This window comes from Crocodylus porosus, unplaced genomic scaffold (assembly GCF_001723895.1).
Source record: "Crocodylus porosus isolate Cpor-Errol unplaced genomic scaffold, CroPor_comp1, whole genome shotgun sequence".
NCBI lineage: Eukaryota > Metazoa > Chordata > Crocodylia > Crocodylidae > Crocodylus > Crocodylus porosus.
In genome coordinates, this window is record NW_017728947.1 from 73248743 (window position 1) to 73272378 (window position 23636).

At 45.2% G+C, this 23636-nt stretch overlaps 1 protein-coding gene across 3 annotated transcripts in view; it reads left to right on the forward strand.

The window, feature by feature from the left end:
- Positions 1 to 23636, forward strand: part of MIPOL1 (mirror-image polydactyly 1) — a 277415-nt gene that overhangs the window by 222010 nt on the left and 31769 nt on the right. For 2 of the 3 annotated variants that reach the window (XM_019551718.1, XM_019551719.1), the window contains one exon: positions 23394 to 23624. The exons of the other annotated variant lie outside the window; for it this stretch is intronic. In XM_019551718.1, coding sequence (XP_019407263.1) covers positions 23394 to 23624 — 231 coding nt within the window. The remainder of the gene's footprint in view (positions 1 to 23393; positions 23625 to 23636) is intronic. 3 annotated transcript variants of the gene reach the window in all.

Sequence of the window (23636 nt, forward strand, 5' to 3'; positions counted from 1 at the left end):
ACCAGAAGCCAGGAGGACACTAGAGCATGGCTCTCTGGCTATATGTTTACTTCCTCTGCTGCCCCCAAGGTCTCTGGGATTTGCAGTCCAGACCTTCTTCCGATCTCAGCCCATAGATTGGGCTGCATTCCCAGCCCGTCTTCCCCCCCACCACCCCTTTGTCAGCCAGCCCTCACTGCTCCAGCTTGGGAGCAGAAGAGCAGAAGCAGTAATGCTCTCTGGAACAGATGGCCCAGCCCAGGGATGGGAAGCATGCTGAGATGCTGGGGGACTCTGATGTAACTTGAGTGAGGAAGGGGTCTTGGACAGAAGTTTCATAAACCAGTTTGACCCAAATCAATTACGTCTGATACTACATTGAACCAGGTTTATCTTAAACCAGTTTCAGCCATCATGAAACTGGTTTATGTGCACTGAGCTTCTGTTCTGTTACAGGTTTAAACCAGTTTCTGATCATTTAAACCGGTTTATGTGTAACTTCTGTCCCTAGCTTTCAGGTCTAAGCTAATATGACTTTAAATGTGAGTTGTCTTTGGAGTATTTTACAATAGAGCATTCCACAGGCTGAAGTTTGTTCCTAAAGTCTTTTGATGGGGATGCAACAGAACCATCTTCTTCCCTTTACAGAAAATTAACCGTCTAACCTATGAAGTGAGATCAGAAGCCTATTTTACTACTTTCATCTCGGTTATAATGATACAAACTAGGAGTGACCTATGATATGCTTCAGTTCAATGCCATAGGCAGTATTTAATTCCAATGAGAGGGAAGCAAAATACTGTGGTAGAAAAAACATTTTAGGTCACATTCATACTTAGCTTATTTCCTCGTCCTGTCAAAAAAGGGTAATTGAACATTGCAGTGCACAATGGATTGGCTACATTTCAGAAGGATCCTATATTCATTCAGCTTCCTTGTCATGTTCTCTGAAAATAATTAGCCATTTGGTTTAGTGAAATGAACACACTTCCTGTTACTTCAGTGGTACCTGCCTGTTATAGAGAAGTGATACGCTGGCAAAATGAAAAACCTGCAGTTTTTCATGAGAACTTTTGCTTCATTAGGTACATGAAGTATTTCTTCCTCTTAGCTTAGATTTGTTTATGGTACATGACAACATACTTTTTTTTTACACCTGAATTACAGAGGCCAGCAGTGAAACCCAGGAAAAAGGAAGAAAAAAATTAGACGAGCTGATTTAAGAGCCCAGCAATGCAGAAGCTAGTTCAAGATCCACTTTCAAGCCTCCCTCTAACACTTGAAGTCTTCTGCTACTGCTTCTCTAATTTTTCTCCAGCAGCAGTGTAGCTAACTCCTACTCCTACAAGACTCATGTGGCTTAGGCCTGATGAGTGAATTCCTACAAAAAATATGTTTGTTCAAGTCTTCTCATTAACAATAAATAATAATAAATTGTATTTCAATAGTACTTAAAAGTCTCAGCCAAAAACCATGGTATGCTAAGTGCTCTGCACACAGTATGAGGAAGTCCTTGCATCAGAGAATTTACAGTCTAAGTAAAGGAAACAGAGTGAGGGAAAAGCAGGTGTTTTTCCCCAATTCTTTGTGGAGAAACTGAAGCATAGAGAAGTTGTGACTTGCCCAGTGTTGCCCAGAAAGCCTGTAGTAAAACCAAAGAAATCTCTGAATCCCAATGCTTTAACTACAGGATCATTCTCCTGTCCATGTTCTAAAACAATACTGCAGTGGTAAGGCACATGGCCCAAACCTACCTGCCAGTTGTCTCAATAATCACTGTGTTGGTGAGCAGGCTTCCAACAAATTAGGTTTTCCAGGCTTCTGGCTTTCCTTTCATCATTTAGAGCTGACATTTCAGTCCTCTTGTTTCATGGGTCTAAGGGCTGCCTATAGATGTGCTGGTTCATGTTCTAATTAGAGCACATCAGTGCTCTAGCATCACCTCACCATCACATGTATTAAGCCCCTGTGCATTTTAAATGGCCCCAGGGACACTTTAACTAAATTTCATTAAATAAGGTTTAGTTAAAGTGTTCCTGAGGCCATTTTAGATGGGGGAGGGGCCTTAATACATGAGATGGTGAGCCTTTTTTATTATTTGAGTGGCTACTGGGGAACCACTCTAATTAAAATGTCCCTTCCCCACCCCAAGCATGTGTGTAGGTACCCTAAATGTTCAAGAGGACTCACTTAGCATTTTTATGAGTTAGAGCTTGGCAGAAGCAGGATGAATTACAGCAGTGGTCCTCAAAATTTTTAGACTCAAGGCACCCCTCCATAACTTTTGTGACTTGAGCAGCACTGCATTTCAAAAACTAACGTTTATTACATTGCTTACCTCTGTGTAGAGGGGTAAGGCAGCAGGGCTAGAGGAATGGCCAGGCAAGACAAGCCTGTGTCCATGCTTATTTTCTTATCTCCTAACACCCTGCAGCACTTTTCAAAGGATCTTGCAGTACCGTATAGTGCCCTGGCTCCCCGGTTGAGAATCACTGGATTACAGGATATCTGATTTTCATTGTCATTGCTTATTTCCATGCCTTTGAGCAGGTGACTATTCAGGGAAGTGACTCCATTATAGTCCTAGAATTTCTATAACATTTTCAGTTATGCTTTTGTCAAACTCAGGCAAAATTTTGAAAAATTGTCATTTTTTGTGGGGAAAAAATGTAAAAAAAATTTCTTAATCTGAAAAATTCTGGGTATAAAATTTTGTACCATTGTATTTATGAACAAACAAGTGAATGGTAACACAACATAGCACAGTGTATGCATTCTCTGTGTCTAATAATATCTTTCTGCATTTGTCCAAGATGGAGTTCAGTCATTCAGTCATGATACTAAACTGATGCCCATAAAACTAATGACATAAATGGAAAAATTGCACTGCTATCAAAGGATACCATTACAAGCTGTTACAATGCCACTATTATATCTGCTTGATTATGTAGTGAGACTAGTATAGCAAAACTGTTCCAGCTTTAATCTTGCTTTATCTAGGGCACTGACAGATGTAGAAAAAAAAAACATGCTATACCAGAAGCAGCAGTATGTAACTTTGACACAGGTCTGCAGCATCCGTATAGATCAGATGCTTCAGCAGGACTTTTTGGCACTTTTAGCTAAAGCTGATTCAATCAGCTATTAGATAAAGCAAAAAAGGACCACTAAAGCACCCAATCTCTACAGATGTTGGGAAAGCTGGGTGTTACTAAGGTGCTGCCTCTTCTGAGCATGCAATGGGTTCAGCACAAGAACCCGCCAAGTTTTAGTAAAGCACTTTTTTTTTCTCACATCTGCAAGCAGCCTAGGGTCCAAGTTACAGTGACTTAGTTCACATGTATTACTATGGGCTTTTGAAGACATAATAGCTCCTTTCCCCTTTTAAAACAGCTACAAGCATAGGTTTGCCCATACCCTCAACATTAACATGTATATTCATGTGTTTGATTTACAGTGATAACAATATATGAAATGTGGGACATTTTCTGAGGTTGCTGATAATAACCTTTCTTTAACTAGTGGTCATTCATCCCCAGATGGTGCCCTACATTTTTTTTTGCTTTCCTGACTGATTGATACACTTTTGTTGTTTTATTAATATTGTTTTATTCTTGGGCAATTATTGATTTAAAAACTTCTTGCTGCCCAGTTTACCTGTGCTCGTTCATGTTTAGGAACTATTCCAGTAACCAATATTTTTTTTAATCTGCAGAATAGCTTCCCAAGCACTGACAAGAATCCTCTAAACATAGATATAAACAAACATGAAGGTTTGTATTTCTAGGAAAACGTTTTGTAGTCTGTAAAATTTCAGATGCCAAAGCACTAATAATATTACGTCCCCATATTATTTTCCAAGAAAATTTGGTGTTCATTAAACAGTCAGTTCCTTCAAAACACATACACTTAGATTAAGATCGGATCTTTCAATGCAATCTGTGGGAGAAGACATCTAAGTCCTCAGTCTTGCCATGTACTGTACACTGATATACTGACAGACCCCTCCCAGAAGTAGCACCATACCTAGACTCCTGGTAGTCTAGGTGCAAACCTTTAGTATCGGGCCTCCCTTCCCCAGAGGTAATGTTAATAATAATAAAAAAATTACCATTTTTGAGCCTCCTTTCTTCCCGGGCCTGGGGCGGCCTCCCAGTTCACACATGCCTGTTCAGCCCAGTTGGGCCCTGCCTAGAAGTCAGTTATGCATGGCAGTGTGACCACATACTCCATATTATAGGGTCAAGGCTTAAATATTTACATGAAAAATAAATACATGATGATTTTATAAAGAGAATCAAGACAAACAGAAAACGTCCTAATCAAATTCAGTGGCTAGGGATAGATCCACTTTAGAGGAGAACTATTGTATAGGAAAGCTGTGCGAAATAAAAATACACAGATGGTAGGGTAAGTAAAAATGGGATTTTTTTCCACATTGATCAAAGAATAAAAATTGAAGTCTGTTCTGATTCTAGAGTGTTCTGGAAACTGTACAGCAATAGAAGCCTTGTAAGAGAACCTCAAGCATGCACTTGCATAACAGGTTTTGAGCAAGTCTGGTGCAGCATTTACTACTATAATATAAAGGGGTTGGGTTGCTTGCTGTACATTTGAAACTGGCATTTTACCAAGGAAATAAACCTTGATTTTTCTTTATTTTGTGACAGCAAAATTATTTTCATTATTTAAGCACCCAGAGTAAAGTTTAGCATCCTTTGTTGAATGCACAGATTCAAATGCATTAATTGAGTGCTTTTGCATCAGGACCATATAGTGACTGAACAAATTATTTATGCAGGGAGAAGCAAGATAAAGTTTCTTGTAAGAGTTCTTTAACATATCAGTTTGATAAGAGTCAAAACACCTTTACTGCCATTAAATATTTACCAAGACTTGGCTTTTGGAAGAGGGGCAGTTCAGTGCAGTGTGTTTGGCTCTATGCAATGCTATTGATTAGCTATCAGAAGAACATAGTTAATGAGTAACTTGAGTATAACAGAGCACTCCACATTCTTGTCAAGTCTTTTCTCTGAAGATGACCTAAAATAAAGTCAGTTACAACTGGCATTCCCCCTGCCACAGATTGCACAAGCTCACCTACGGTATGAACAAAAGGTTCAGGAGAATCGGTTGATCAACGCTTAAGCAATCCTTTCTAGTGGTTGTTGCCATCCCTGCTGGACTTTAGAACTGAACGTGTTTACATTTAATTAGAAAGAACACACAGTTTACATCACACAGTAGCTATCAATATCGAATCAGAATTGATTTCCGCTCTCTTTCCTAAACGACTATTTCCTTCAGACTAATTAAAAAGGCACATAACAAAATGACTCATACAAATTTTAAAGCAAGGTAAACAGTATTCCTTGGAGACTAAAATAAAAGTAAATAACACACAGTGTGGTTATTAAGTTGAACTTGCTTTTAGGTGATTATGATGCCTGTGTCCTGATATGTTCCAGGGTTCTCAGACTGCTAATATATATTAAGTATCAATTCCAAATGAGTGGACACTTTACTGGATACTTCACTTTTTCAGAAGCTGTATTGTTATTCCTTTCTTTTTTATTATTTTTTGCAGTTTATCAGATATAGCAAGATTATGCATTAACATTGAAAGGCTATTTCTTGCAGGACAATTTTGTTGATTTAAAAAAAATGTAAAAACTATACAGAAACCTAGGATAAATTTTGTTTCTACCCTTAGTTCCTCTATATCCTTTCTGAACTCAAATGATAGCACACCACATCTTCTGTATTATATCAGTAACCACATACATGTCTCCACTAGGTTGTGTTAGGTATGTATGTAGATCTAAAGATAAGCAGCAATGACAACACCAGTTAAAAGCTCCCACTATCTAACATTCATCACAGCCCTGATTCTGGACTCCCATCCCAATTACAGTAAGTGTAGAAAGATGTTAGTTTGAGGTCAGGTAGAAGGCAAGGTAGAGGTGCACCTTATAGATTAATTAAATCAAAGGTGCATAAGCTTTCATGAGCCACAGCTCATAGTGAGGGTTTTCATAATGGGCCCTTTGGATAACAAAGCTATGAACTTGCAACTTGCTCAGCGCTCCTGTGTCTATTAAAGACTAAGGGAACTGAAGGAGTTGCGCATCAGAAAATGTGCCAGCACCTCAGAAAAGGGGGATTTAGGTCTCAAATTTCTAAAATTTATTCACTAATATTCACATTAGTTATAGTAGAAATGGGGTTGCCAACCCAAGATACTTTTTTATGAGAATATGCAAACTTTTTACTGAATGTAAATATGGTAAATGGAACCCTTCTGCCAGGCCCTGAAAGAAGGCTGAGGCCAGAAGCTGGGGGCACTAAAGCAAGCCCTCCCTTCCTTTCCACAGTGGCTGGGTGGGGGGAAGCTGAGCTGAGCTGAAAGAAGGGGCACAGCCAGGCCCTGGCGGGCCTGAATATGATTGGGGAGGGGTTTTAAACCCACTGGCCTGCATGTACCCCAGCTGGGGTGTGCCTGGAGGGGGAGGGAGGAAGTAGTTCTTGCCAGGCTTTTGGAGTGCAGGAAGGAGCATGGCCAGCCTCCAGCCCCGGCCAGATGCCAGCTTGGCATGGCCCCCTAAGGCAAAGGGGGCAGCAAGGTGGTTCATTTCCTTATCCAACCCCTCTCTCACTGGGGGACCATAGCTGGGGTCTGCTAGCACAGGCCATCACCTCCACTTCTCACACCCAGCCAAGCAGACCCCAGCTGGGGTCCCCCAGGGGAAATAAACCTCCTCCCTGCCTCCTTTGCCTTAAGGGACTATGCTGGCCAGCATCTGGCCACACCACCACCTGTGGTGCTGGAGCAGCAAGGGGAAGTGACTCTGATGGGGCAGAAGCTCTTATCCTGGTGTCCCAGGGAGTGCAAGACTCTTCCTGGTGTGGGGACTGCACTGTGGGCAGAGGTGCCGCAGCCTGCTTAGGGCAAGCGGTGGTGGTGGGGCTCAGAGGGGAGGCTGCAGGGGCTAAGCTGAATTTTGAAGTAGCCATAGCCCCTCAAGTGCCCCCCAGGGAACGCCAGTCGGGGTCTGCCTGGCAAGTTGAAAGCAGCGAAGGCAGCAGCCCAGGGCTGGCAGACCCCGGCTCTGGTCCCTTGGTGGGAAAGGGGACAGAGCGGGGAATAAACTCCCTCCCTTCCCCCTTTGCCTTCGGGTGCCATGCCAAGCTGGCATCTCGCCATGCCCCTACCACTGGAGCAGGGGGGTGGTCCTGATGGGTTGCTGCACCCTGGCCAGGCAGACCCCAGCTGGAATAAGTCCCCTCCCTTCACCTCAGGGGGCCACATCCCTGCCCCTGATCTGGCTAGGAAGGAGAGGGGTGGGGCCAGCCCTGCTCTCTGAAGCAGACAGCACAGTGCATCCCAGCTCAGGGCTGAAAAGCATGTTGGGATTCTAGGAGACTCTCATTTAACTTAAATTTTAACTTAAAGGAGGGGGTCTGGGACAGATTAAATTGAAACATAAATGAACAAACATTTACTTTTGATTCACAAAATGCAGCTACATGCCTGCAGTGACTCAGGCCAGAATCCAGGGGGTGCTAGAGTTCTACTCTCTGGCTGTGTGTTCACTTCCACTTCCTACTGCCCCTAAGGTCTCTGGGATTTGCAGTCCAGAATTACAGCAGCAGGATTCTGCAGGCTTGCTTATCATTTCCTCTTCTTCTTTCCTGATGTGGACTACAAAACATCAGGGCTAGGGACAGACATTCAAAAAGCCTGAGCCCGAATTGATTCAGTGTTTGCAGGTTAGTCTAACCTGGCTAGGCTGAACTGGTTTGTAACCGTACAGACATGCCCTCTTGATTGAAGAAATGCAGGCACATGCCTGCCGTGGCTCAGGCTAGGAACTGGAGGAGGGTGGGGCAAGCCTCTGGGATTTGTAGGCCACAATCAGAGCCAGCAGTAAGTTTAAGTAAGGGAAGGGGTGTTTAACCTCACTCCCTGGCCAGCTGGGGCTTGCCTGGAAGGGACAGTTCTCCCCCCCAGCCTGCAGACTGGGCTGCATCCCCACCCGGGCTTGCCCCCGCAACCCCTTGTCAGCCTGCCCTCACTGCTCCAACTAGGGAACAAAGGGGTGGGACCAGCCCTGCTCTCTGGAGCAGGCAGCCCAGCTCAGCCTAGGGCTGAAATACATGCTGGGATGCTGGGGGACTGTCACTTAACTTAAGCCAGGAAGGTGTTTGGGACCAAAGTTTCATAAACCAGTTTAACCCAAATTAGTTAAGTTGGATACTGCATTCAGCCAGGTCTATCTTAAGCCAGTTTCAGTCATTTTGAAACTGGTTTATGTGCACTGAGTCCAGTTTACTTTTCTCAGCACAAAGATTGGGGAAGGTGGAAATATACCTGGTCTTTGAACCACCTTTGCCCTTTATTGCCTTCCCAGTTAACTGAACCAAGTTCTTCTCTAGTGCAGCTGAAGAATTTGGCCTTTCATGGCTAATATTTTTTCCAATAAAGTGTAAAACATGAAATCTTTGGCACCATCTTAAACATCCTTTTCATTCAAATACTAAGGTCACTCCTAATGACTTGATGCCAGTTCTGCCTTCGATTAATAGATAAGGTTACCTCAGTATTTGCAGTATTACCTAAACAATCTATTACTGTAGGGAATAACTACAGTACTGCAAATACTAAGTTAAAGTTCCTTTGTTAACTAAAGCAATTGGCAAATATTTAAGAATGACCAAAGTGTATGAATTGACAATACTGAGTAGATAAAAGATAGCAAAAATCTTTTCTATAACTGTTAATAGCAAAATAAAACAAAAGGCACCATGCAAAATATGGATACTCTAAATTAGGATAAATGTTATAACATCAGAGAGAAGCTAAGTGTGGATTTATATGTGTGTGTGTGTGTGTAGAATATCTTTTATTGAACCAGCTGTATGGTTGAAAGAGATGCTAGACAAACTTTTGAGCACAGAGTGGTCTTCCTTAGGTCTCAGTTTTTCAACCTGAGGAAAGCTTGTCCAACATTTGTCCCAACTATACATTTGTCTAATAAAGGATGCTGCCAGAAAACTCATGCTTCTTGTATATTCCCTGGATCATCATGACTCTGACTGTACTACAATATGAAAGGTAAGATGGAAAAGCAATATTTCAGAGACATGCTGTGTAAATACCCTTTTCATGGACATGCTTTGGAAGGGCCTATGCAAAGTTTCACATTTTATGTGTTATAAAAGTATGAAGAATCAGGTCTAATGAGCTCATCTGAAACATTCCAGTAATATGTAGTTATATAATAAGTAATGCAAATGGTAGTGACAGTTAATAGGAGTTGCACAAACTTGAAAATACAAAATCCATATTTATGATATCAAAGAACCATTAGGCAATTGAAAGGATGCAAATTATATGGACATATCTTTGGAGAATCTCTGAAAAGGTATTGCTAACGCAAATATGTACTGAGAGAAATTCAAAATTAAAGCAGAAGTTCTATGTAGGCTTCTATATAGCATTCCTCACTGTAGCATTTGACTACTTTCAGTATGATCAGCATCTGTCACATATTAGTTCTTTTTCCACTAAGCAGAAGTATATACAGTGAAGTGTCTTTTTTGGATTTTTATAATATACGCACATATGTTGCTATACACTTATGTTAAAGAAGGTACAGTCAAATGCGTCTTGCATTTACAGCACAAGATGGAGAGGCTTGCAGTGGTCTTTAGTGCATAGGCAAACACATTTCACAGTCTTGGCTTGGCTGTCAAGACAGGTCAGCCTTAAGGGCAGTCATACTTTACTCTTACTATTGAAAGTTTCATTGTTCTAGGTCAGGGGTGTCAAACATATGTCCCACAGACTGAATCTGACCTATGGAGACATGTTCTCTGACTTGCAGGATTCCTAGGGGCTGGGAATTTGGGGGCATGACAAATAGGGATGGCAAATCCTGTTTCTAAAAGCTAGGATACAGAGCTTTGTTGGGAATGCGTGTTGGCAGCAGGGTCTGACCAATGCCTGCGTGAACTACTATGCCACACCCACTTATCCTACCACTGCTGCCACACCTCTGGATGTAGCCTGCAAGAAGTTCCACAGTTTAGATCAGACAGAGCCAGGTGAGTGTGACACCTCTGTGCAAGAGGAATGTAGTTGTCAGTCTGTGTCTTCATCTCAAAACTTTACTCAGTCTTTTAGAATGGGCCTAGACCAACATGCAGCTTCACAATGAGCATCTAGACCTTGAACTTGATTTACTATTTTTTGTAAGCCATTTAAAGGGCTGTAGGCAAGTTTGATGTGCTCATGACAGCCAGTGATGCTGAGGTGAACACTGCAATGTTGCACATTGAGTTGAAGTTTCCTTAGTGTTGGTATTTTCATGACTGGGTTATACTGCAGTCCAGCTGAATGGTAAAGGTAGTATGGGAAAACTGAAGCCCAGTAATCAACTGCCAAAATGGGAAAGTCTTCTAACCAACTAAACAGGATAGGAAGCATTAACTCATAGAGGCTGCAATGCCAGGACTTAGTGTCACTGAAAAATCCAGGAACATCTTCAAGTTAAAGATTAAATTGACTAATTGTGAGAAGTGGTTTCAACCAAAAAAACTGCATTATCACTGAAAAGTCCTCAGAATGCTTTCCTCTGACCATCATAATTACCTCTGTCCTACACAGGTTCATCTTCATTTAGCTGTGCTTCATCCGTGAACTAATCTTGTAAAAATAGTTGGCTTTCCTGTCAGTAGGGTCATATGTGGTGAAGAGCTCTGTCATATCCATGCTGCTGGCATTTGCATGCATATTGTCTGATCAGGTCAGCTAGGGATGGCATGCAGATGTTGAGTAGAACTGGAGAGGCTTGATTCTTGTTGGACTGCACACATGTGAGATCTAACAACATAGGTACAGTTTCCCATCACTGTTTTTGGGTGCATTCCTCAAGGAATACTTAAACTATTTTAGCACATTTGCCATGTCTTTATAGTGAGAAAATGAGAGACATGGCAAATGTAATGATTGGCAGTATTAAATGGTATAAAGAAGTCCAGGAAGATGAGAATGAATGTTTTTTTTACTCTTTGCATTGATATGAGGAAACCCATCTGTCAGTGCCACGGATGTGGTTTCAGTTCCATGGCCAGGCTTGGATTGCAGTTGGGTGGGGCTAGGATGTTAACTAAAATAATAATAATATGATTGGTTATGGTAATAACAGAAGATAGCTATTGTATTGTGCTGTTCATTAGTAGATTTTGAAGCACTCTACAAAGGCAGTCAGTAGAATTGTTTCCATTTTAAAGATAGAGAAACTGTACACAAAGAGGTTAAAGGAGTTTTAAATTGGCCTCTAATCTTGCTAAGGAATGGAAGATTAGTAGTTGGCCATGATACAGCAATACAGAAGGATCCTAAAGCAAATGTGGTTTCCTCTAGTGGTTATTACTTTGGCTAGGGGACAGACATTACGCATAAACCAGTTTAAGTGATCAGAAATTGGTTTAAACCTGTAAACCTGTAGCAGAACAGATGTTCAATGCACATAAACCAGTTTGAAAATGGCTGAAATTGGTTTGAGATAAACCTGGTTGAATGTAGTGTCAGACTTAACTGATTTGAGTCAAACTGATTTATGCAATGCATGTCCCAGATGTCTTCCTGGTTTAACTTAAACCAGAGTCTCCCAGCATCCCAGATGCTTTGCAGCCCTGGGCGGGGCTCTCTGCTGCAGAGAGCTGGGCTGGCCCCTTCCCTCTGCTCCCTGGCTGGAGCTCCGGCAGAGACAGCAGGCACAGCAGCATCTGCCTGGCTTCCCCCTGCCCCTAGACCACCACTCCCTGCTCAAGCAGGGATTTCCCCCTCCCCTCTCCCACAGCACAGACTATAGCCAGGATGTGGTATGCTAGGTGATGCTAGAGGTGTCGGTGTAAGGCAGACAGGACAAAGGCAGACAGGACAGTGTCTGCTTAGGGCTTCTGGAGCTAATCAACAGGTCAGCTGGTAATGTCTTTCCTTGGAAAAAGTTATTTAAGAAGAGCTTGAACTAATGAGAGAAGCTTTTGTTTCTTGATAGGGAGCTAAGTGTTCTGTTATCAACTCCCTTTTGGGCTGGGCTGGAGCAGTAAGGGGGGACCCCTCCCTAATCACAGGTCCCCCCAGGGCCTGGCCAAACCCCCCCTCAGCTCAGCATTGAGGAAGGGAAGGGAGGGCTACTCTAGCTCCTTCTCCACCACTTTCTAGCCTGAGCCACAGCAGGCATGTGCCTGCATTTCTTCAGTCCCTTCGCTTCTAGCCTGAGCCACTGGAGGCATGTGCCTAAATTTCCTCAGTCCAGAGAGAATGTCTCCAGTTACAAACCAGTTCAGTCTAGCCAGGTTAGACTAACCTGCAAAGATTGAATCCATTCAGGCTCAGGCTTTTTGAATGTCTGTCCCTAGCCCTGATGTTTTGCTTGTATCACAGCACAAAACGGTCCTGATCATAGGTCAGAGTTTCAATACCTTAGGTAATGTACAAACAAACATCAGAAATAGGGAGGTGACATGACCAAGCCAATGATCTCCAGTCACTGTGAGAGCCTCTTGTGGACCGTTCTAGCTAGTTATAATTTATAGCAGCCTCAAAGCTGCTGTAACATTAAGGTCACTTATGTGTGTGTTCAGACAATGTATAGATAGCATCTTGCTACTTTTGACATTCACTCCCTTCCAGGTTGGACATAATTCATGTGAACGAATTAAATGAAACTATTGCATCTAAAATCAACAAGAGAAGCTATATGTTTACAGTGGCAGAGCAATCCAAGAGGCAGAAAATTTGAATTTGCATCGCCCTGAAGAAATTTGAAAATAATTCAAGCATTCTTCAGGCCTGAGCCATCCATATACCTTGAGTCTGTGCCATCAAAAAGGGCTGGACCTTGATGAATTTTCTTTTAAAATGAATAAATAAATAGTTTTATTAACAAATAAATAACTGTTGGAAGGGACTGAGCAAGTGCTATGGTCCTAAGGAAAAGACATTTTACTAAAACACATGTAGACTTCAATTTGTGGTTTATAATCTTTTGAAAAAAATGTTAAGATAAATAAGATGACTTACCTTTATGTATAATACTACCCTTCTATGTAATGATTTCAGATTAATTTACAGCATTTAGTATGTGTTAGAATCATTTTATACACTAATGAAATGCAATCAACATGAGGGAAACATGTAACCACATTGCACGCATATTGTTCAGGACCACAGTTTTCAAAAAAAGCCTAATATTAGGCACCCAAAATCAATCTTTCAGGCATTTAACCAGGGGTGGGCAAAATGCAGCCAGCAGGCCAGATGCAGCCCACCAAGCCATTCTATCCAGCCCACAGGGCCCCTAAAAAATTTAGAAAATTAATATTTATGTGCCCCAGCTGCCTGTCATGTGGCCCTTGATGACTTGCCAAAACTCAGTAAATGGCCTTCTGCCTGAAATAATTGCCCACCCCTGAAATAAATGAACTGATTTTGCAGAAATCCTGAAGAAAAGCAGCAGCTCTCAGGAACTGGGAATAGTTGGATGTTCAGGACAGCTGGAAATCAGGCCATTTGCCTAAAGATTTACACAACAGTTTAGCTAAAATGTCCCATTTTAAAAAAATCTTGGGCCAGGTATTTAAAAAATTGATTCCAGTAAACAAAATCATCCTCAGTTCTCAGGTCTGAGCATGGTTTCCAGACCTTGTTTCCTTTTTTTAGTGGCACAACAATAGTTGACCATCAATAGTGAAACTGCTGTCAATACATTTTATATACAACTTTTCATAGTTTCATAGTTAGTAGGGTTGGAAGGGACCTGAGCAGATCATCAAGTCCAACCCCCTGCCATGGCAGGAAAGAGTATGGGGATCAAACAACCCCAGCAAGGTGACTGTCAAGCCTTGTCTTAAAGACCCCCAGGGTAGGAGCCAGCACCACTTCGCTTGGAAGTTGGTTCCAGATCCTAGCCGCCCTGACATGAAATAGCGCCTCCTGATGTCTAATCTGAATTTGCCCTCTGCCAGCTTGTGACCATTATTTCTAGTCATTCCTGGTAGTGCTTGGGGGAACAGGAACTCCCCCAATGCCTGCTGGTCCCCTCTGACTAGTTTGTAACAGGCCACTAGATCCCCCCTCAGCCTTCTTTTGTGAAGGCTGAATAGGTTCAGGTCTCGTAGCCTCTCCTCATAGGGGCTGCCCTGCTGCCCCCGGATTATGCGAGTGGCCCTCCTCTGGACCCTCTCCATGTTGTCCACATCCCTCTTGAAGTGCGGTGCCCAGAACTGGACGCAGTACTCCAGCTGTGGCCTGACCAGTGCCGCATAGAGGGGGAGGATCACCTCCTTGGACCTGCTTGAGATGATTGAGATGCATCTGTGGATGCATGACAAGGTGCGGTTGGCCTTCCTGACTGCATCCCCACACTGCCTGCCCATATTCATCTTGGCATCAGTTATGATTCCAAGATCCTTTTCTGCCTCTACACTGACAAGAAGGGAGTTCCCCAGCCTGTAGGTATGGTGCTGGTTGTTCCTCCCCAGGTGCATCACCTTGCATTTGTCTGTGTTGAATCCCATCCTGTTCTCATCTGCCCACCCTTGTAACCTGTCTAGGTCCGACTGTAGTCTGTTGCTTCCTTCTAGCGTGCCCACATCCCCCCACATCTTAGTGTCATCAGCAAATTTGAACAGGGTGCTTTTTACCCCCCTGTGTACCTCAAACAAATGGAAAAATTGTTTAATTTTTAATGCCTCTCCTCTGTGGATTTTTCATGTCCCTTTATAGACTATGTGCATTTTCAAAATGTCTTTATTTTACTGAATAAGGGCTTCACACCATTTTCAAACAACCTCAAGCAGTAGGTGTAATGACATATGAACATTCTGACCTTTAACTTTTAGATTTCTATTAATTTATCTATAGCTTACTTCTGCATGTACATTATATTTTAATTATTATGTGATTTCCCTATATATCTTGGTGGGGTAGTCATGTCTTCAGTATCTTAAAAGAAATACCTTAAAAGGAAAAACAAATGTGTTTCTGCATGCCAAAACCCTGGATGCAGGGTTTGGCTGGAGTATTTTATTTGGTCTGCATTTCAAATATGAGACTTGGAAAGGACTTTGTAAATAATGTTTGATATTTTCATGATCATCACTCAGATGAATAACTTTAAGTAATCAGTTTACTAACAACTTCTAGTGTACATGAACTAGTCCTGAAGTAACCTGAGCTGTGCTATAAACGGCCTGCACCTGTTACTGCCAACTTTGTAGTAAATCAGTTCCCAGCTTTCTTCTACTGTTGGAGTCAGTTCACACTCAGGTGAATCATAGAAGGATGATGGTTAGAAATGGAAAAGATTTACTAACTAATCCATTAGCCTGTCAGTGTGAGACTGTCTTTCACTGGACATTTATTAATAAAAATATCTTTCTTACTAACTCTGATGTTTTCTTGGAATTTATTCCACACCCTAAGAAAACTTACTCATAGGAAGTTTTTTCCTGATAGTCATTCAGATTTTCTCCTTTTTAACTTGTGTACCGTCCTACGTAATCACTCAGGTCTTGGTGTTACACATTTCTCTTTGTTTTTTGCTTAGCCACACTATACATATTTAGTTCTTTAGTGATCTGTGCCCAGATGAAGAAGTGGAAGAGTTGGAGAGTGTGGCCGCCGGGCCTCAAATAGTTGTTCTCATGCGACATTCACTCTGGTGGTAGATGTAAGGCGCCTTATGGACTTGTGTCACAGACCGAGCAGGTGTCCCTCCCTCAAGTCTCCTCCCCCGTTCTCGCCTGCCACAACTTGTTATTCCTCAGTAGGCAGGATTGGTCGTCAAGTGTACTTGGTGGCCCGTGGTTCACCCGGCAGTCTTTCATGGGGCTCCACCACACGTAGACCCCGGCCTCACTCCTCCTCTGGTGAGTTGTCCTTCCGTTGGCCTCAACCCCTCTGGTAGGATAATGCCTCGCGGCTTGGCGTCTAGATGCCCGTGGCCTATGGCCAAGTTCGCCCGTGTGGGCCCTTCCCCTCGACCGTCCTTGCCTCCACCCCTTCTTTCAGGGAAACACAAAAAAACCTTCCGAGGTTCCGTTCCTCGGGCATACCCCTCACTTTCCACTCTCCCCCGTCACACAGGGCAACTAAATAAAACACATTAACAAAACACAAAATAATGAGCCACTTCCTGACGTGAATGCACCATGCCCCCTTACTATTCCCCTTGCTGTAGCTGGGGGGCGCTTTACTCCTCATCCATTGCCTCCGAGAGTTGCTCCTGTTCTTCTGTTGGCCCGGCAGGGACCAGCGGTGATACCCGCCCCGATTGTAAACCCCTCGGGGCTCTCCCAGGGTCTTCTCCCTCTGGCATGGCTTCCTCCTCACCCCAGTCATCCCAATACTCCCACCTGGGGTCTGTTCAGGCTCTGGGTGCCACTCTGCTTCCGTCCCTGGGTCCGGCGTGCCTGTTGCTCCCTTGCCGTCCCGTGCATGCTCCTATTAGGGCACTCTGCCCTGCACTGCCAGTGTCTTCCCCCAGCTCATCAGGCTCCACGGGTCCCGTGGGGAGGATCCTTTTCTCTTCCTGCGGTGGCTGCAGCTCCTCTCTCATGCAGCTCTCCCTCCTACTCTCTGCTGCATTGGCCACCATTTCTAGTTCCGCTGTCCGGCATTTGAGGCTGACGTCACCAGCCAGCCTTAATTGAATAAAAAGGTGGCTGAAAAGCCACGTGGGCTCTTCCTTCTGCCCCTGCTGTGCTGTGTCTCCTGCTGCCGGTAATTACTCATTACTTCTTTCCCTGGGGCATAACCCCCCCCGCCAGCTGCCTTGTGGTGGTTCTGCGAGACACGTGCCTTCATTACCTGTGGTCATATGTGGGGGCCAACATCCTTCCCGATCGACACCTCGTCTCGAGCCCTCATCACATCTAGACAGGAAGTCAGCCATTATGTTGTCGTTCCCTGGGCGGTATATTATATGGAACTTGAACGGCTGCAGTGCCAATGCCCACCTCATTATTCGCGCATTATCAGTTTTGGCAGAGCTGAGCCATTTAAGGGGCACATGGTCAGTGGTGAGCATAAACTCCTTCCTGAGTAAGTAATAACGGAAGTGCTCCACCGCCCACCGGATAGCAAGGCATTCTCATTCATTTGTCGTGTATCTAGTTTTGGCTGGCAGCAATTTCCGACTTGCGTAGGCCACAGGTCATTCCATGCCTGAATCTTGTTGGGTTAGTACCACCCCGATAGCAGTTTCGGAGGTGTCCGTCTGTAATGACCAACTTCCAAGGCAAGTGGTGCTGGCTCCTACCCTGGGGGTCTTTAAGAGGAGGCTTGATGCCTACCTAGTTGGGATCATTTGAGCCCAGTTTTTTCCCTGCCCAGGCAGGGGGTCGGACTTGAAGATCTACAAGGTCCCTTCTGACCCTACTTCTATGAATGTAAAGGGTTTATCAAAATTAGCGGTGTGTATGATCACATCTTCGCATTGGACCTTTTTTAAGGCCCGAAAACTTTGTAACGTCTCCCCTTTCCATTTGACCCCTTCCGGTTTGACCCCTTTAGGGCCTCTGATAGAGGTGACGCTATTTTTGAGAATTGTGGAATGAATCTACAATAGTAATTCACCAGGCCAAGGAAGGATTGTAACTGTTTGAGCATTTGTGAGGCCTGAAAGGTGCAGATAGCTTTGACCTTATTCTACAAAGGTTGTATAGTCCCTTGCCCCATGAGGAACCCTAGGTACTTCATGTGTCTGTGTACAATCACGCACTTGCGGGGTATCACGATCAAACCTGCCGTTCTTAATTTGGTCAATATGGCTCTGAGGGCTAGTTGGTGCTGGCCCCATGATTGCACGAATACGATTATGTCATCGATGTACGCCGCCGTCTATTCTGTGTGCGGTGCCAGAATGCGCTCCATTAGCCTGTGCAGCCTGAATGGCATCTTCACAAACTCATATAGACCCCAGGGTGTTCCAAAGGCCATTTTGGGGCGGTCACGCGGCTGCATGGGGATCTGCCAATACCCCTTGGCCAGTTCTAAGGTAGTTATGAACTGAGCTGCCCCAATTCGTTCCACTAATTCCGTTACACAAGGCATGGGGAAGGCATTGAACATAGCTGTTTCATTTAACCTTTGGTAATCCACACAAAGCCTTAAGATACCATCTGGCTTCTGTACCAGTACTAGGGAACTTTGCCAAGGGCTTCAGGAGTATTTAATGACATCAAGTACCTGCATCTTTTCCACCTCTTTACGTACCTGTTCCATTAGATGATGGGGTATCGGCCACCACCGATCCTGTATGATTGCACCTGGGGGTGTATGGATGGAGGAGTATGTGTCTCTTACCCATCCAGGATCCTCTAAAAATACCTCCTTAAATTCCTCGAGGAGGTTCCGCGTTTCAACTTTTTGTGTTGCAGTTAGCTCATCACTTACACAGACGTCTTTCAATGGTTCTGGGATCCCCAGGCCTCTGTTGACTTCTTGAGGTCCAAAGTCATCCACTGTCTCTTCCATGAATGCAACTCACCCTTCGGGTTGTTGCCATTCCCATAACAGATTAATGTGGTAAATCTGTCTCGTTCGCTGGTGACCTGGGCGGTAAACCTCGTAGTCAACCGGGCCGACCTTTTGTAGAATTTTGAATGGCCCTTGCCACTGGGTTAACAGTTTGTTTTGTGAGGTGGGTAACAGAACCAGCACCTTCTGCCCCGGTTGAAACTTCTGTTCCTTCGAGTGTGAACCATACTTTTCCTTCTGTCGTTGCTGGGCCTGTCACAGAATGTGTGAAGCCAGCTCTCTCGTGCTCTGGACGCAGCATTGGAATGCTTGTTGATATCTCGATGGGCTGGAGATGACCATGGGGCCATGTTCCCAATCTTCTCGGAGGATCTGCAACAAGCCCCATGGTTGGTGGCCTAATACGAGTTCAAAAGGAGAATACCCTAGAGACTCTGATGGGGCATCCCTGAGCACGAACAAGGCCAGCGGGAGCATCAGATCCCAATGTCATGGGTTGCCCTGTATGCATCATCGCAACACCTTCTTCAGAGTCCCATTTAATCGTTCTACTAATCCATTGGTCTGGGGGTGATAAACAGTCGTTCGCAGCTGTTTGATCCGCAGGGTTTGACACACCCCTTGCAGGACTCCAGACATAAAGTTCCACCCCGGTCCATCAGAATCTCATGGGGAATCCCCATGCAGGCTGTCCACTTCACCAACTCCTCTGCAATCTGAGGAGCTGTTATGGACCTTAAGGGCACCGCATCGGGGTATCTAGTTGCATAATCTACAAACACCAGGATATACTGGTACCCACTACTGCTGCAAGGTAACAGCCCAACAACGTCCATGGTGATTTGTGAAAAGGGCAGATCAATTATGGGCATTGGTGTCATTGGGGCTCAGGGTGGCTGGTCTTCCCTTGCCTTTTGGCACACGGGGCACCCCGCGCATTGACGGGCCACGTCTTCTCCCATCCTTGGCCAGAAAAACCACCAGGATATCTTGTCTGTGGTTCAATCCCTCCCCATATGACCCCCAACTGGATTGCCACACTGCCTTCCAAAAGCAAGAGGGGACCACTAGTTGTACTCTGTCTTCCTTATCCGCCCTGGCAGGTTGGACCTGATACAAGAGGTTGTGTCTTACCTCAAAATGAATCCTGAGGTTGGAGACTGATACAGGCTGTTGAGAATTACCTTCCGCCCTTGTCCACAGTTACTGTAGTTCAGGATCTTCTTCCTGCGCTTGCCAGAACTGTTGGCTACTGGCGATGTCTTGCAGGTCCACCATGGCATCCCCATCTCCCTCAGTGGGTCCCTCTCCTTCCGCTGAGTTACCGAGCCACCCCTCTCACATTCTTAAGGCTCTGCAAGCTACCTCAACATCTCGCACGCAATCCATGACATCATATAGTGGAGCCCAGTCTCGGCCCAGGAGCATGTCGCACACTAGATGGGGCGCAAGGCCCACCAACAGCTCCCCTTGGTACTCCATAACTCGGAGATTTGCCCATACTCAACTTATTTTCTGCATTTCCCCATGAAGGCAAGACACCCTCACAGTCTCCACTCAAAAATCTGGGACATCTTTCAAAAGATTGGCCTTAACCAGCGACTGAGCACAGCCTGAAACACAGCCCACACCGGGTGACCCTCGATCCAGGCCCTTACTACGGGGCATCCCCATACCGGGCTCTCACCCCCTGCTCCAAAGCTACAATCCATGGGCTCCCCCTGAACGAACTCCTTAGGTGACTTGACCACCCCTTATGAGGGGCCATGCAATTGCCACCTCCCAGAGGCATGCCCCAGACACTCCTGCGCAAAGTGTTCCATCCGGCCACAGTGGTAGCACACCATATCCCCACCCGGGGACATAAAACTGGGCTTCCATCTCTCCGCCTCTCTTGTCACCAGCACCGGTGGCATAGTTCCACATTTCTCTTGTGGTTAGTGCAACTCCGAGGCCACGAAAGCCTCAGCCAGCTTCAGCACTTCGTCACAGGAAGTGGGGAGTGCTGGCAGACGCAGACTTGTTCCAACATGATTTTATCCATGAGAGTTGCAAGTGTACACATCGCCAGATTGATCCATTTCCCAAAGAGATCCCAGAGTCGCTGAAGTAACAACCGCAGTCACTTCTCCTCTGCCCCCTTCTTGGACCGGAAGAATCACCAATAGTGTTCTGGGCTGATCTCTAGGCGACAGAGAATAGCGGCTTTGACTGCCTCTTCGTCTTGGGCTTCCTCCTGGGTCAAGGCCCTATAGGCTGCTTGGGCCTTACCCACCACCAAGGCCCCCAGCTGGCTGGCCCAGTATCCTTTGTCGAGGCCAGTGATAACTGTGTGATGCTCAAAGGCCTTGATATATGCCTCTGGGTCTTCAGATGTCATCTTGGGCATTTTGAAGGCCAATAGGCCATGCTGCATCCAGTCTTGCTGCCACTCCAATATTTGCTGCTGCGAACCCATGATCTGTGTCAAGGCCTGTAGGTTCTGACCCAACAGGTCTGTCGGGGCCATTTCAGCAGGTTGCATGTCTGCCGGGTGGTCCCTACCTGTGCCCCCCGAGGCTTTTCCAGCCAATGCGCCAATCGGTGGCTGCCAGGCCTCGAATAGTCATTCTCGTGCAACCTTCACTCTGGTGGTAGACGTAAGGCACCTTATGGACTCGTGTCGCAGACCGAGCAGGTGTCTCCCCCTCGAGTCGCCGCCCCGTTCTTGCCTGCCACAACTTGTTGTTTCTCAGTAGGCAGGATTAGTTGTAGAGTGTACTTGGAGGCCCGTGGTTCACCCGGTGGTCTTTCATGGGACTCCACCACCCCTAGACCCTGGCCTCACGCCTCCTCTGGTGCATTGTCCTTCCGTTGGCCTCATCCCCTCTGGTGGGATAACGCCTTGCGGCTTGGCGTCTAGATGCCCATGGCCTATGGCCAAGTTCACCTGTGTGGGCCCTCCCCATTGACCTTCCTTGCCACCACCCTTCTTTCAGGGAAACACAAAAAAACCTTCCGAGGCTCCTCCTCGGCCCCATTCCTCAGGGTTATCCCGCACTTTCCACTCTCCCCCTTCGCACAGGGCAACTAAATAAAACGCATTAATAAAACACAAAATAATGAGCCACTTCCTGATGTGGCTGCACCATGCCCCCTTACTGTTCTTCCCCTGGCTCTAGCTGGGAGGGGTGGCGCTCTACTCATCCCATCACCTCTGGGATTCACTCCCATTCTCCCATCGGCCTGGCTGGGACAGGCGGCGATACCCACCCCGATTGTAAACCCCTTGGGGCTCTTCCTGGGTCTTCTCCCTCTGGCGTGGCTTCCTCCTCACCCTGGCCATCCCAATACTCCCACCTGGGGTCTGCTAAGGCTCCGGGTGCCGCTCTGGTTCTGTCCCTGGGTCCAGCATGCCTGTTGCTCCCTCGCTGTCCCATGCATGCTCCTGTCAGGGCACTCTGCCCTGCACTGCCAGCATCTGTCCCCAGCTCGTTGGGCTCCGAGGGTCTTGTGGGGAGGATCCTTTTCTCTCCCTGTGGCGGCTGCAGCTCCCCTCTCATGCTGCTCTCCCTCCTGCTCTCCGCTGCATCAGCTGCCATTTATTTCTGCCATCTGGCATTTGAGGCTGATGTCCCTGGCCAGCCTTAATGGAATAAAGAGGCAGTTGATGAGCCGCGTGGGCTCTTCCTTCCGCCCCTGCTGTGCTGTGTCTCCTCTTGCCAGTGAGTACCCCTCATTACTTCTTTCCCTGAGACAGAGAGTTTCTTTGGAGCTGGCCCTTGCAAGCTAGTTTCTGTAGCTTTTTAGGGTGACCATGTTGGCCTGGCCCAGTGAAAAACTGACTAGGTAGATCATGCTCCCTTTGGCTTGTTGGTATGAGATAAAGAAAGTGCACACAGTCTTGGAGAAGTCCAAGTCTAGTATGTCAAGGGCATCAAAGAGTGGCTGGAGATGGTGACCGTCCAGGAAGACAGGATCTCCTCTATACTACCTCTTTGCAGAAAGGGCGAGTTGCCAAAGCCACTGGATCTAAGTGGCAGACAGAGGTGCCCATGGTCAGGGCCCCATGCAGCAGTTGCCACTGAAAATCACCAGTTCTCTTGGTGATGGGCAGTTTGTACAGGGTACATGAGGCTGGACAGGCTTCTTCTGATGTCACTTCTACTAGGCACTGCCTTGAGGTCTTGTCAGAAAGGTTGGTGAGGACATGGGCATGATGTACTTCAACTGTCCATGTATATAGTGCCTTCCCAGACAGGATCTCAATGCAGATTCTAGCACTATTGGATGGCTTGACAAACACAGTAATGGGGGAGGGAAGGGTCTGGAGACAGAAAGAAAATATATAGCCATGGTTTTCCCATGTGAAACAAAGTCTGATATACTTGTTATATCAGTGAATCCACACTCAGTAAATCATATACGCAGCTTTTTCCATGGAACATATCGTAAAACTGGACTTGAATTGAACACAAATTTCATCTACAAAGGTTTAATTTTTAGATGGATTCCTTTTTTTCTTAATCTGAGAATGCCTTCTGTTTTCTTTTTTTTTCTTTGTGAGTTATATGCTTAAGAAAAGAGCATTTTAAAAATGATTGTTTTTGATTTCTACATTCTTTGGAGTTAATAATAGAGAGATTTGTCAGCTCAACATTACATTTATATACAATTTCTTCGTTCATCATATGTACCACCAGTCCACTTATATCTTCCTCTTTTTTTCCAGGTCTTCCAGTTTAGGTATATAATAAAGATCTGCCTTATACTGATCCATGTATAATAATTGTAAATATATTAATCTAAGTGTGATATTCTTACCATTCAACTTCGGAGCTTATACTGTGAGTTAATAATATGCATATCTTTATTTTACCAGCTTACACAAATCTTTATCCCAAGAAGTAAGCCTGAAGGATCAGTTTAACTGTACCCTTAGTACATATGAAGAAGCACTGAAAAGCAAGGAGGATATTGTGTCCACCACTTATCGCCAAAATCAAGAGTTAGCAACCAAACTGCAGAAAGCCTTAACAGACCGAAAAGACATGGAATTGAAACTTCAGGGAGCTTTAGAAGCTTCAGAAGAGGCCAACAAAAAAATTCAAAAGTAAGTCAAGTT